Source organism: Somniosus microcephalus, unplaced genomic scaffold (genome assembly GCF_052327205.1).
Source record: "Somniosus microcephalus isolate GS21.2 unplaced genomic scaffold, FLI_Smic_1.0 unresolved_chr4, whole genome shotgun sequence".
NCBI lineage: Eukaryota > Metazoa > Chordata > Chondrichthyes > Squaliformes > Somniosidae > Somniosus > Somniosus microcephalus.
The window spans coordinates 33512050-33526566 of NW_028225182.1; the positions used below are offsets into that span (position 1 = coordinate 33512050).

Sequence of the window (14517 nt, forward strand, 5' to 3'; positions counted from 1 at the left end):
GGTTAGATACAGAGTAAAGCTCCCTCTACACTGTCCCATCTAACTCTCCCAGGGCAGGTACAGCACGGGTTAGATACAGAGTAAAGCTCCCTCTACACTGTCCCATCTAACTCTCCCAGGGCAGGTACAGCACAGGTTAGATACAGAGTAAAACCCCCTCTACACTGTCCCATCAAACACTCCCAGGGCAGGTACAGCACGGTTAGATACACAGTAAAGCTCCCTCTACACTGTCCCATCTAACTCTCCCAGGGCAGGTACAGCACGGGTTAGATACAGAGTAAAGCTCCCTCTACACTGTCCCATCTAACACTCCCAGGGCAGGTACAGCACGGGTTAGATACAGAGTAAAACTCCCTCTACACTGTCCCATCAAACACTCCCAGGGCAGGTACAGCATGGGTTAGATACAGAGTAAAGCTCCCTCTACACTGTCCCATCTAACTCTCCCAGGGCAGGTACAGCACAGGTTAGATACAGAGTAAAACTCCCTCTACACTGTCCCATCAAACACTCCCAGGGCAGGTACAGCACAGGTTAGATACAGAGTAAAGCTCCCTCTACACTGTCCCATCAAACACTCCCAGGACAGGTACAGCACGGGTTAGATACAGAGTAAAGCTCCCTCTACACTGTCCCATCAAACACTCCCAGGACAGGTACAGCACGGGTCAGATACAGAGTAAAGCTCCCTCTACACTGTCCCATCAAACACTCCCAGGGAAGGTACAGCACGGGTTAGATACAGAGTAAAGCTCCCTCTACACTGTCCCATCAAACACTCCCAGGGCAGGTACAGCACGGGTTAGATACAGAGTAAAGCTCCCTCTACACTGTCCCATCAAACATTCCCAGGGCAGGTACAGCACGGGTTAGATACAGAGTAAAACCCCCTCTACACTGTCCCATCAACCACTCCCAGGGCAGGTACAGCACGGGTTAGATACAGAGTAAAACCCCCTCTACACTGTCCCATCAACCACTCCCAGGGCAGGTACAGCACGGGTTAGATACAGAGTAAAACCCCCTCTACACTGTCCCATCAAACACTCCCAGGGCAGGTACAGCACGGGTTAGATACAGAGTAAAACCCCCTCTACACTGTCCCATCAAACGCTCCCAGGGCAGGTACAGCACAGGTTAGATACAGAGTAAAGCTCCCTCTACACTGTCCCATCAAACACTCCCAGGGCAGGTACAGCACGGGTTAGATACAGAGTAAAGCTCCCTCTACACTGTCCCATCAAACACTCCCAGGGCAGGTACAGCACGGGTTAGATACAGAGTAAAGCTCCCTCTACACTGTCCCATCAAACACTCCCAGGGCAGTAGAGCACGGGTTAGATATAGAGTGAAGCTCCCTCTACACTGTCCCATCAAACACTCCCAGGGCAGGTACAGCACGGGTTAGATACAGAGTAAAACCCCCTCTACACTGTCCCATCAAACGCTCCCAGGGCAGGTACAGCACAGGTTAGATACAGAGTAAAGCTCCCTCTACACTGTCCCATCAAACACTCCCAGGGCAGGTACAGCACGGGTTAGATACAGAGTAAAGCTCCCTCTACACTGTCCCATCAAACACTCCCAGGGCAGGTACAGCACGGGTTAGATACAGAGTAAAGCTCCCTCTACACTGTCCCATCAAACACTCCCAGGGCAGTAGAGCACGGGTTAGATATAGAGTGAAGCTCCCTCTACCCTGCCCCATCAAACAATCCCAGGGCAGGTACTGCACGGGTTAGATAGAGTAAAGCTCCCTCTACATTGTCCCATCAAACACTCCCAGGGCAGGTACAGCACGGGTTAGATACAGAGTAAAGCTCCCTCTACACTGCCCCATCAAACACTCCCAGGGCAGGTACAGCACGGGTCCTTTAGGGAAGGAAATCTGCCTTCCTTGCCCGGTCTGGCCTATATGTAAGTAGGAGGCTTTCTGTCACACTGGACTGCCATCAGATAAAGTAACCGCTGATCAGTGCCAGATACAAACAGACCAGGAGAGACAGATGAAAGAGCAGAGGTTTTCATAAGAACATAAGAAATAGGAGCAGGAGTAGGCCCTTCGAGCCTGCTCCGCCATTCAATAAGATCATGGCTGATCTGATCTTGGCCTCAACACCACTTTCCCGCCTGCTCCCCATAACCCTCGACTCCCCTGCAGCTCAAATATCTGTCCATCTCCGCCTTGAATATATTCAATGACTCCGCCTCCACAGCTCTCTGGGGTAGAGAATTCCAAAGATTCACGACCACTTTCGGAGCAGGTCGACTGTTATAAGAGATCAGAAGTGGCTGAACAAAATGAGTGTGCAACATACAAGCAGCGTCACCTCCCAAGTGGCGCGCCATTCTGCCTTAAGACATGCCGTCTGTTCCTTCCTCGTGACTGGGCCATTATCCTGGGAATACCACCACCACCACCACAAGGACTGCAACTGTTCAAGAAAGCCCATCACCACCACCTTCTCAGGGCACCTAGGGACGGAGCAATAACTGCCGGCCTTGCCAGCGATGCCCACATCTCCTGAGAATGAATAAACCCCTCCCCTGCCCCTCCTTTTAACACATTTCCAGAGAGTAAGAACTTAGACATTCCCTAGACTGTAAACAGGTTAAATAAAACCAGGTCGACTGCAGGTGGAAGATATACATGTAAATTAGCAGACTGATTTTAAATAGTTTGAACATTTCAATGTGCAACATTTAATGCGAATACACTGGGTCTTCCACTTGCTGTGCCGAGGGATACACAGAGCATGGAAGAATTTAATTTCAATTTACACAGGAGAGGATTTCATTGTACGTTGTCGATAGGCCCGGGAGAGAAAAGTATTTTAAAAAATCTGATTGCAATTTGATTGAGCAGAGATCCAGCCTGCTACAGGTTTCAAATTTCAGTAACAAAGCAGGCTTCTTCTGTGACGCTAGGACCAAGCTGTAACCACGGCGACTGTAGTGCAGGCTTCTTCTGTGACACTAGGACCAAGCTGTAACCACGGCAACTGTGGTGCAGGCTTCTTCTGTGACGCTAGGCCCAAGCTGTAACCACGGCGACTGTATTGCAGGCTTCTTCTGTGACACTAGGCCCAAGCTGTAACCACGGCGACTGTAGTGCAGGCTTCTTCTGCGACGCTAGGCCCAAGCTGTAACCATGGCGAGTGTAGTGCAGGCTTCTTCTGCGATGCCAGGCCCAAGCTGTAACCATGGCAAGTATAGTGCAGGGGTGGGGGGAAAGAGAGGTGGGGGTAACTGCAGATATTCGCTATCTCCCTCCCCCAACCACGTTACATTGGTCCTGCTGCACACCCGTGGATGTCCAGGGCGACGGCTATGAGGCAGAGGAAGGTTTTCTATTGCATCAAGTGACTCATCGATTCCAATCAAAGCTTGGTTTGGAGACACTTGTGAAGTAGCCAGAAAAAGGACAGGGCTCTTGGGTTGTAATTGCCTCCCCCTCACCAGTGTTTACTGTGATGGTGACAGTCACTCTGCTGCTGCAACAGAGTTCTGCCACTCCCCTTTGAGGCCAGGTGGATGAGGTCTGCAGAGGGGCTATTTCCTACTCTAACAGCCGACAGGCTATCTAACCATGGGGGGCGTCACACCCAACCCTGCTTCCTACCCTCGGATGACATCTACATCATGCACTTACCAGCAGGGGAGTGGGGGGTGGGCGGGGGTCGCGGCCGACATTTCTCTCCTTACCTTGCGGCCGACTGTAGTGCCCCCATCACTACCCCGGGCTAGCATCAACCAGCTGACCGTGGATGACGGATGCAACTAGCTGGGACCCGTCCCAGTGCGCAAGGCTCAGAACAGCACATTTACTAGCCTAAGCATCGAGTGCGATGGCCTTTCAATCAACCCCACTGGTGAATCGCAACGTCAACACACTCTCAAAATAAATGTTTTAAAGCAGAGACGAGAAACAATAAGGGTCTTTTAAAAAGGTACAAAGAGTCGATATGACTGTGATCTCACACACAATAACAACAACCTGCACTGTGCCTGGGAGTGAAAGGCTTGCTGGCTGACCACAGGACGATCACACACACACAGTAATAACAACCTGCACTGTGCCTGGGGATTGAAAGGCTTGCTGGCTGACCGCAGGATAAGGCTTGTCCTTAAGCAGGAGTCGCTTAAGTCCTTACGATCTGCCACTAGAGGGAATCGTAGCCATTGCTAAGCCTCCAGTAGTTGCAGCCACTACTGCAGCAGTGCGGGATATGACTGTGGGAGGGGGGAAAAGGAGTCTCCCCCTGAATCGTGAGCCTGTCGCTTCCCTTTCCAGATGACGGCAAACCTGCCGAGGATTGGTGCATCGGTTTTAATTTCAGTCTCTGCTGAATGCAACTGTTGGATCGGAGATAAACATGAACAAAAAAAAAAATACACGGGGACGTAGAGGGGCCAAATGTGCCGTCACTGACGGGCGTCGGACCGGCTGCCCAGCTGACGGGACACACGTTGGTTAGCGTCTCTCTCCCCCAATGTTCCCTTTAGGCTGCATGGCCCGTTAAAGGGGCCCAACAAAATCATTTTTACGGGGAACACTGATCTCCGCAACCCCCCCCTCCTCAAAGTGCTTCGCGCACAGCGAATTGCATTGAAGAGCAGAGACTTATTACGGAGGCAAAGGGAGCAAGGCATTCTGCGCACAGCAAGATGCCACAGGCAGCGAGACAGATGACGCTGCATTGTCGGTTGAGCGAGCAACTCTTCACAGAATCCTTCCCGTCCATCAGAACGGGATCTTGTTTTCACGTCTTTATCTGAAAAGGCTTGGCTCCGATCTTTGTAGCCTTATCTAATGACGCGCGTGTGCGAGATCGCCTGGTCGGCAGGCTGGAGGTTTGAATCAAGAGGATTGGTGCATCGGTGCATCGATAGATGAACAAAATATATATTTTGAATGAACAGTAGAACACAGCGGAATTGGTGTAACAGTTTTAAAAAATAAAAGACACAGAAACAAGCCCGAGATACCAACAGAGCAGCTCGTCGAACAGTGAAACGGACTGACTGACCCCGGCTCCCATCCCCGGCAGGTATGTTTGACAGCAGTCCTCGGAATGGAACGGTTTCTTTCGAGACGAAGAAGTGATTTGAGGGTGGGGTGGCTGTCGTAAAAGTGGGAGGAATGTAGTCGTCCATTCAGCTTCGGGGGGGGGGGTACAAGCTGGGGAGAGGGCCCTTGCCCACCATCGCCGCTGGGAACCAAAACAGCAGACACGGTTTTAAATAAAAAGTCCCAGTTTCCCCCCCACACAAAAAAACCAAGTGGAAACCTCTCCCCACAGCTGATGGGCTCCCCCTTCTCTCGGGGGGGGGGGGGGGGGGGGGAGGGGGTGTGAGGGGCTCATACGGAGGCGAGAGATTCAAAACTCCTTTGTGCTAAAGACCCGCCTCAGAAGATCGGGAAAAAAAAATCCAAAACAGGGCGCTGTGAGCTCCTTCGTCCCCGCGGTACACCCGAAACCCCGTCTACAAACTGGACGGCAAACACCGTCAAACAACAGGATGGGGTGGGTGTCCCAACCTGCGGCCCTCAAGCCTCGGCAATCTGGCCTCCCCCCCCCCCGCTTCAACGGCCCGCCCCGCCCCTCCCGCCAACCTGATCATATTTGCGCAAATGTATTTTTTTGTTGTTGAATAGCTGGCCAGTCCTGCTCGAGTTGTGCGAAGCTGCTGTCCTAACAGGTGGATAATTCCTTACCGCTGGCATCGATAAATTGAGATATATGCAAATTAATGGGATTATACATTCCCCCCCCCCCACCCCCTTGCCCTCCCCACCCACCCCACCCCCCAAAACCCCACCCCAAGGCCCACGGTACAAACCCACTAGGACAAAAAGGTTTTGCTCCAAGACTATTTTTGTTTTGTTTTTGTTTGTTAAATAACCCTGCTTCGGTTGAGTGCAGGGGGTTCCCTCATCACGAGACTCACAGCCACTTAACTCTTTCTGCCCCTGCCCCCCACCCCTCTCAAAAGCAGAACCTCCCCCTGCATAGACCAATGCTGCCTGAAAGAGTCGTAAGCTTGCGTCGAACTGCCTGATTTTTCCCTTCCCCACGCCGCCCCGCGCCCTTCCCCGTCAGGTGGCTAGAGCTGTGTCGAGAGACCCTGATATAGCCTGCACCGGTATTTGGTTGCTAATACATTGAACGATTGATTACAATATAGAAATATTTCAATGCCTCGTCTCCTCCCTGCCCCCCCCCCCCCCTCCCCCAAAGTATAGAAATATGTGTACTGGCATTAAGTATGTTACAGCTGTTGGTCGACTCTTGTGGTTTAAGGCGATTTTGGAAGAGCCACATGCTGGAAGTACTGCAGTTCACTATAAGAAGGGGTTGGTGGATGTGCTTCCTGCTGCAAATTGTCCGGGCTGGGCTCCAGTCTTCAGAGAGAGAGAGAAGAAAAATGTTAGAGATTACCCGCTAAATATCAGTGATCTTTCTCCCCACCACCCACCCGATTCTCGCCGGGAGCCCAGGTTTCGCCAGCACCTCTCCGCTACCTCGCCCGAGCGGCCGGCTGTTTTGGCGGGAGGCACCACGGCTGAACCTGTTCCGGTCCTCACCCAACACGTCTGCCGACAGGGGTCAGTGACCAGGGGAGGGAGACAGCCCACCACGCACCCCCCAACCTGAAGAAAGTGCTGAGGTCAAATGTAACCCCACCCGGCTCCATGACCCGGGGGGGGGGGGGGGACACTTTCCCCTCTGTTCGCCCTGCCCCAGTTTCAGCATTTCATTCCTGATAAGGCGATCTTATTGAAACATAAGATTGTGAAGGGGCTTGATCGGGTGGATGCGGTGAGGATGTTCCCAATGATGGGTGAAACTAGAACTAGGGGGCATAATCTTAGAATAAGGGGCTGCTCTTTCAAAACTGAGATGAGGAGAAACTTCTTCACTCAGAGGGTGGTAGGTTTGTGGAATTTGCTGCCCCAGAAAGCTGTGGAAGCTACATCATTAAATAAATTTAAAACAGAAATAGATAGTTTCCTAGAAGTAAAGGGAATTAAGGGTTACGGGGAGCGGGCAGGAAATTGGACATGAGTCTAGGTTCGGAATGGTCGTGGCCCTGTGGGTAGTGGAGCGGGCCCAGGGGCCGTGTAGCCTGGTTCTGCTCCTACTTCTTGTGTTCTAATTCTGTGTTAGATTTCAGGAGATGGTTTTATTCCTGTTCCTGGCTGGGGTGGAGATCGCCTTTACAGAAGGTAAGTACTGTAGAAAATATAGGGACAGAGTGATCTCCTGGAAGAGTTTCGATCGCCTAGATGGGTCGGAGAGGAATTTCCCAGATTTTTTCTCCCAAATTGGCCACTGGGTTTTTATCTGGTTTTTCGCCTCTCCCGGGAGATCACATTGGTTCGGGTGGGATGGAGAGTGATAGTAGAAAGCACATTTGTTCCTTCAATTCCTTCCTCCCCTCCTAACCGCCCCCCGCCCCCGTCTCTGCACCTGCTTAATGTTACATCTCCAGCTTTTTCCAGTTCTGATGAAGGGTCCCAGACCTGAAACGTTAACTCTGTTTCTCTCTCCACGGATGCTGCCTGACCTGCTGAGTATTTCCAGCATTTTCTGTTGTTATTTCAGATTTCCAGCATCCGCAGTATTTTGCTGTTGTATCACCCAAAAAGCAGCCTATCTTGCGTATTAACATCTCCCTGCTTTTCTACGTACAGTGGCCGTGGGATCTTTTACGTCCACCCGCGAGGGCAGACGGGGGCCTCGGTTTAACGTCTCATCCGACAGTGCAGCGCTCCGCTCCCTCACTATCGGCACTGGGTGCGTCAGTCTGGATTGCGTGCTCCGCTGCCGGGAGTGGGGCTTGAGCCCACGGCCTCCTGTCCACGGGCGCGACTCCACTAAGCGGAGCTGACAGCCCCTCAACTCTCGGAGAGATTACAAAAACCGGCGGTAGTGCCGAAGCAGGGGCAAGGTCTCTGGGTCAATGGTGACACCGACACATTTCCCTCCTGAAACCTCTTGCCGCGCTGACCCTGGCTGAGGGAACGGACTGAAAACCACTCAATGCTCTCCGCTGATCCTGGTCTGTAGTCTGCTGTCATGGTCTGATTAGCACCACCCCCACCCACCCCCCTCCCTATAAGAGCAGCTCTATAGCAACAAGATTGCAATCGAACCCATAATATGGGGAGGCACAAGCGTGAACTTGAGTACGACTAAGTTTATACCGGGTATGTGGGTGTGCCTGCATTTATTGACGATCCCTAATAGGGGCCGAGAAGGTGGTGGTGGGTCACCTACTTGCTTAATTCTTACAACCGAGTGGTCACTTCGGCGGGCGATGAGGGCAAGGCTCACTCTAATTTTATTTTTGGCTGCGCGGCCCATTCGAATTGACTAAGGAACAAGGTCAGAGAATGTGGAGTCAGCGGCCAAGTGGCAGAATGGATAGCTGGCTGGCTTCAAGACAGAAAGCAGAGAGATGGGAGTAAAGGGTAGCTATTCAGAGTGGCAGAAGGTGGGAAGTGGTGTTCCCCAAGGATCAGTGCTGGGGCCATTTGTTCACAATTTACATTAATGATTTCGACTTTGAAATCAAGAGCACAATTGCAGATGACACCAAATTGGAGGTTGGGGGGGGGGCGGTAGACAGCCAATACTGAGGAGATGAAGTAGGGTAGGAGGAGGCTCAAGTGGAGCATGGACTGGTTGGGCCGAATGGCCTGTTTCTGTACTGTAAATATTATGTAAATTTTCGCGCATGCGTGGTTTTTTCCCCGCTTGAAAGCCGGTGAGCGGCCTGCGCGGGACCTCCAGTCCGTTCCGCGGCTGAGCAGCTGAACGGGAACGTTGGTTAAGGGTTAGAAATATAGAACAATAGGAGCAGGAGTAGGCCATTCGGCCCTTCGAGCCTGCTCCGTCATTCATATGTTCATGGCTGATCCTCTGTCTCAATACCATATTCCCGCTCTCTCCCCGTACCCCTTGATGCCTTTTGTGTCTAGAAATCTATCTATCTCCTTCTTAAATATATTCAGTGACTTGGCCTCCACAGCCTTCTGTGGTAGAGAATTCCACAGGTTCACCACCCTCTGAGTGAAGGAATTTCTCCTCATCTCAGTCCTAAATGTCCTACCCCGTATCCTGAGACTGTGACCCCTCGTTCTCGACCCCCCCCAGCCAGGGGAAACATCCTCCCTGCATCCAGTCTGTCTAGCCCTGTCAGAATTTTATATGTTTCAATGAGATCCCCTCTCATTCTTCTAAACTCTAGTGAATACAGGCCTAGTCGACCCAATCTCTCCTCGTACGACAGTCCTGCCATCCCAGGAATCAGTCTGGTGAACCTTCGCTGCACTCCCTCTATGGCAAGTATATCCTTTCTTAGGTAAGGAGACCAAAACTGCACACAGTGCTCCAGGTGTGGTCTCACCAAGGCCCTGTATAACTGTAGTGAGACATCCTTGTTCCTGTACTCAAATCCTCTTGCAATGAAGGCCAACATACCATTTGCCTTCCTAACTGCTTGCTGCACCTGCATGTTTGCTTTCAGTGACTGGTGTACAAGGACACCCAGGTCCCTCTGTACATCAACATTTCCCAATCTAGCACCATTTAAATAATACGCTGCCTTTCTGTTTTTCCTACCGAAGTGGATAACTTCACATTTATCCACGTTATACTGCATCTGCCATGTATTTGCCCACTCACTCAACTTGTGTAAATCACCTTGAAGCCTCTTTGCATCCTCCTCACAGCTCACAATCCCACCTAGTTTTGTGTCGTCAGCAAACTTGGAAATATTACATTTGGTTCCCCTCATCCAAATCATTGATATATATTGTGAATAGCTGGGGCCCAAGTACTGATCCCTGCGGTACCCCACTAGTCACCGCCTGCCACCCTGAAAAAGACCCATTTATTCCTACTCTCTCTTTCCTGTCTGTTAACCAAGTTTCAATCCATGCCAGTATATTACCTCCAATCCCATGTGCTTTAATTTTGCACACTAACCTCTTATGTGGGACTTTATCAAAGGCCTTCTGAAAATCCAAATGCACCACATCCACTGGTTCTCCCTGATCTATTCTACCAGTTACATCCTCAAAAACTCCCGTAGGTCTGTCAAACACGATTTCCCTTTCATAAATCCATGTTGACTTTGTCTAATCCCGTTGATATTTTCTTGCTGAAGATTCACTGTTTACCAGTTCCCCTTGAAGAAGCCAACGTGACACGTACCATGAAAGGATTGCTGGGCGCTCCACCTCCTTGTATCAATGGTCCCACCAGTCGCGGCATTGCTTTGGGCTGCCCGAAGGCACCAAACCCGGCTCCTGCACACACACACACACAGACAAAAGGCACAGGAAGTCAACAAACCTACGAATACAAAGACTTAAAAATGGGGTCTTTTTCATGTGAACGCAGATTATGGGGCGACATGATAGATGCGTTTAATTCCGTGTCTGTTGTGGCTCAGTGGGTCGCTCTCTCGTGGTTGTGGGTTTGTAGTACCACTCCAGAGACTCGAGCGCAAAAATCTAGGCCGACACTCCTGGTGCAGTACAGGAAACTTTTTTTTTTATCCGGCACGGACGGGACCGACGTGGTGCCGGTTCATCAAAAATTCCGGATAACCAAACGCCATAGTAAAAGATACAGAGCTGAGAGCTCCGTATAAAGCAACAAACCCTGTTGCTTCAGAACAATGGCCACAAGTTGCAAGCGTCTCTGTAGCTTAGCAACAGCTGCAGCCACACCCTTGCACAGCAACACATGGAGGAAGGCAAGTAATAAAAGTTACCTGAACCTACTCCTGAATTTTGCCGGTTAACCGAGATTTCCGGTTATTTAGGTGCCGGTAAATCGAAAGTTTCCTGTACTGAGGGAGTGCTGCACTGTTGGAGGTGCCGCCTTTCAAACGAGATGCTAAACTGAGTCTGTCCTCTCAGGTGGACGTAAAAGATCCCATGAGCAGGGGGAGTTCTCCCTGGTGTCCTGGGGCCAATATTTATCTCTCAATCAACATAACAAAAAAACAGATGATCTGGTCGTCATCATATTGCTGTTTGTGGGAGCTTGCTGTGCACAAATTGGCTGCCGCGTTTCCCTGCATTACAACAGTGGCTACACTTCAAAAGTACTTCATTGGCTGTAAAGCGCTTTGGGACGTCCTGAGGTTGTGAAAGGTGCGGTATAAATGAAAGTCTTTCTGTTTTTTAATTATGAAGGGATGAGGCAAGGCAGGTAGAAGCACTGTTTCCAGCAATTGAGGAGTTAAGAGCGAGAGGCCATGAATGCAAGATTAAATGTAAGAGATTTAGAACAGAGGACAGGAGAAACTTCTTTACAGGGTCACAGAGTCATAACGGCACAGAAGGAGGCCATTCGGCCCATCGAGTCCGTGCTGGCTCTCTGTAGAGCAATCCAGTCAGTCCCATTCCCCCGCTCTATCCCCGTAGCCCTGCAAGTTTATTTCCCTCAAGTGCCTATCCAGTCTCCCCTTGAAGACATTGAGTGTCTCCGCTTCCACCACTTCCGTCAGCAGCGAGTTCCAGGTCCTCACCACTCACTGCGTAAAAAAGTTTTTCCTCACGTCCCCCCTGTATCTCTTGCCCAAAACCTTAAATCTGTGTCCCCTAGTCCTTGTACCATCAACTAGTGGGAACAGCCTTTCCCCGTCTAGCCTATCCAAACCCGTCATAATCTTGTACACCTCGATCAAATCACCCCTCAACCTCCTTTGCTCTAATGAAAACAGATCCAGCTTCTCCAACCTGCCCTTGTAGCTAAGATCCCCCATCCCCGGAACCATTCTGGTAAATCTCCTCTGCACCCTCTCAAGGGCCTTCACATCCTTCCTAAAGTGTGACCAGGATTGGACGCAATACTCCAGTTGTGGCCTAACCGGCGCTTTATAAAGGTTCAGCATAACTTCTTTAGTTTTGTACTCAATACCTCTATTTATGAAGCCCAAGATCCCATATGCTTTGCTAACCACTCTCTCAATATGTCCTGCCACCTTCAGGGACCAACGCACATTAACTCCCAGGTCCCTCTGTCCCTGCACACTCTTTAAAACTGTGCCATTAAGTCATGGGGGTCATGAGGCTGTGCAATTCACTTCTAGGGTTAGTGGTTGAAGCAGAAACTAAAATGTCAAGGATTAGATTGGATAGGAGGATGAAGGAAAAGAAAGAAAAAGACTTGCATTTCTATAGAGTGGTAAAGGCCCGTCGCTAAATCAGTAAGGGTGGCAAACTTTAGACGCTGCTACACTGACCGTGCAGACCAAGAGTTTCCAGTTTCCTGGCCCCAACCGTCTCCTTTTCACTATGGACGTCCAATCCCTCTACACCTCCATCCCCCACCAGGATGGCCCCTGAGGGCGCTCCGCTTCTTCCTTGAACAGAGGCCCAACCAGTCCCCATCCACCACCAGCCTCCTCTGCCTGGCTGAACTTGTTCTCACATTGAACAACTTCTCCTTTGACTTCACTCACTTCCTCCAAGTTAAAGGTGTTGCTATGGGAACCCGCATGGGCCCTAACTATGCCTGCCTGTTCATGGGATATGTGGAACACTCTTTGTTCCAGTCCTACTCGGGTCCCCTCCCTCACCTCTTTTTCCGGTACATTGATGACTGTATAGGTGCTGTTTCCTGCTCTCGCCCTGAACTAGAAAATTTCATTCACTTTGCTTCCAATTTCCACCCTTCCCTCACCTTCACATGGTCCATCTCCGACTCTTCCCTTCCCTTCCTCGACTTCTCTGACTCCATCTCTGGGGATAGGTTATTGACCAACATTCACTACAAGCCCACTGACTCCCACAGCTACCTGGACTACACTTCCTCCCACCCCGCTTCTTGTAAAGACTCTATTCCATTCTCCCAGTTTCTCCGTCTCCACCGCATCTGCTCTGACGATGCCACCTTCCATACTAGTGCTTCCGACATGTCTCCCTTTTTCCTCAACCGAGGATTCCCCTCTACTGTGGTTGACACGGCCCTCGACCGTGTCCGTTCTATTTCCCGCACTTCTGCTCTCACCCCTTCCCCTCCCTCCCGGAACAACGATAGGGTTCCCCTTGTCCTCACTTTCACCCCACCAGTCTCCACATTCAACGGATCATCCTCCGCCATTTCCGCCACCTCCAGCGTGATCCCACCACCAAACACATCTTCCCCTCACCTCCCCTTTCAGCATTCCGAAGGGACCGCTCCCTCCGAGACACCCTAGTCCACTCCTCCATCACCCCCAACACCCCTTCCCCGGGTACCTTCACGTGCAAGCGCAAGAAATGCAACACCTGCCCTTTTACCTCCTCCCTTCCCACTGTCCAGGGCCCCAAACACCCCTTCCAGGTGAAACAGTGATTCACTTGTACTTCTTGCAATCTAGTGTACTGTATTCGCTGCTCACGATGTGGTCTCCTCTACATTGGGGAGACCAAACACAGATTGGGTGACCGCTTTGCGGAACACCTCCGTTCAGTCCGTAAGGGTGACCCCGAGCTTCCGGTCGCCTGTCACTTTATTTCACCGCTCCACTCCCACTCTGATCTCTCTGACCTCGGCCTCTTACACTGTTCCAGCAAAGCTCAACGTAAGCTCGAGGAACAGCACCTCATCTTTCGATTAGGCACTTTACCGCCTTCTGGACTCAACATCGAGTTCCAACAATTTCAGACCAGAACCTCGGCCCCGATCTCTTTTTTCTCTCTCACATGGCGGCTGTCGATTTTTCAGCCTTCCCCATTTACACTTCATCTAGAGCCACCTTTTGTTTCTTAACTTGTCCCATTACCATCTCCTTTTGCCTCGCACCACCATCCCTTTTGTCCCTTAATCTCTCCTGCCTTCCACCCTCTCACAGACCTTCCCTTTTGTTCTTTCCCCCTTTCCCGGCCCCTACACTTGCTTAAAAGCCTGCTCCATCTCCCAACTTTTTCCAGTTCTGACGAAGGGCCATCGACCTGAAACGTTAACTCTGTTTCTCTCTCCACCGATGCTGCCTGACCTGCTGAGTATTTCCAGCATTTACTGTTTTTATTTAAGAGGATCCAAGGTTCAGTCCCTGATCTGAGCTCAGGTAGCTGGGCCAGAGAGAGGAAGGATCCCCATTTACTATCGCAGGCTAACTACAGATAGAGGAAGGCCATTCAGCCCTTCTTAATTCATCCCCTTAGGAGAGATAGAGATGAATTAAGAGCAAAACCCCTGCAATCATTTCGGAAACAACCGAGTGCTGAATTGGGAGGACTGCGGAATCACTCTGAATGGACATCGGAACAGGAGGAGGCCGTTCAGCCCCTCGAGCCTCTCCCGGCCATTCAGTTAGATCATGGCTGATCTGTATCTTAACTCAATCTACCGCCTTGGTTCCATAATCCTTAAGCCCTTACCTAAAAAAAATCAATTAATCTCAGTTTTGAAATTTTCAATTGCCCCCCCCCCAGCTTTCTGGGGGGGGGGGAGAGAGAGTTCCAGATTTCCACGACCCTTTGTGTGAAGAAGTGCTTCCTGA

General features: G+C 50.8%; 1 protein-coding gene across 2 annotated transcripts in view; it reads right to left on the reverse strand.

Annotated features, from left to right (window-relative positions):
* Positions 1-4940: 4940 nt before the first annotated feature.
* The window catches only part of LOC147090489 (arf-GAP domain and FG repeat-containing protein 1-like), a 155689-nt gene continuing 146112 nt past the window's right edge, over positions 4941-14517 (reverse strand). For both annotated transcript variants that reach the window (XM_085977258.1, XM_085977259.1), the window contains 2 exons: positions 10230-10324; positions 4941-6409 (listed from right to left, as the gene is read on the reverse strand). In XM_085977258.1, the coding sequence (XP_085833384.1) occupies positions 6350-6409; positions 10230-10324 (155 nt within the window). In that variant the 3' untranslated portion in view covers positions 4941-6349. The remainder of the gene's footprint in view (positions 6410-10229; positions 10325-14517) is intronic.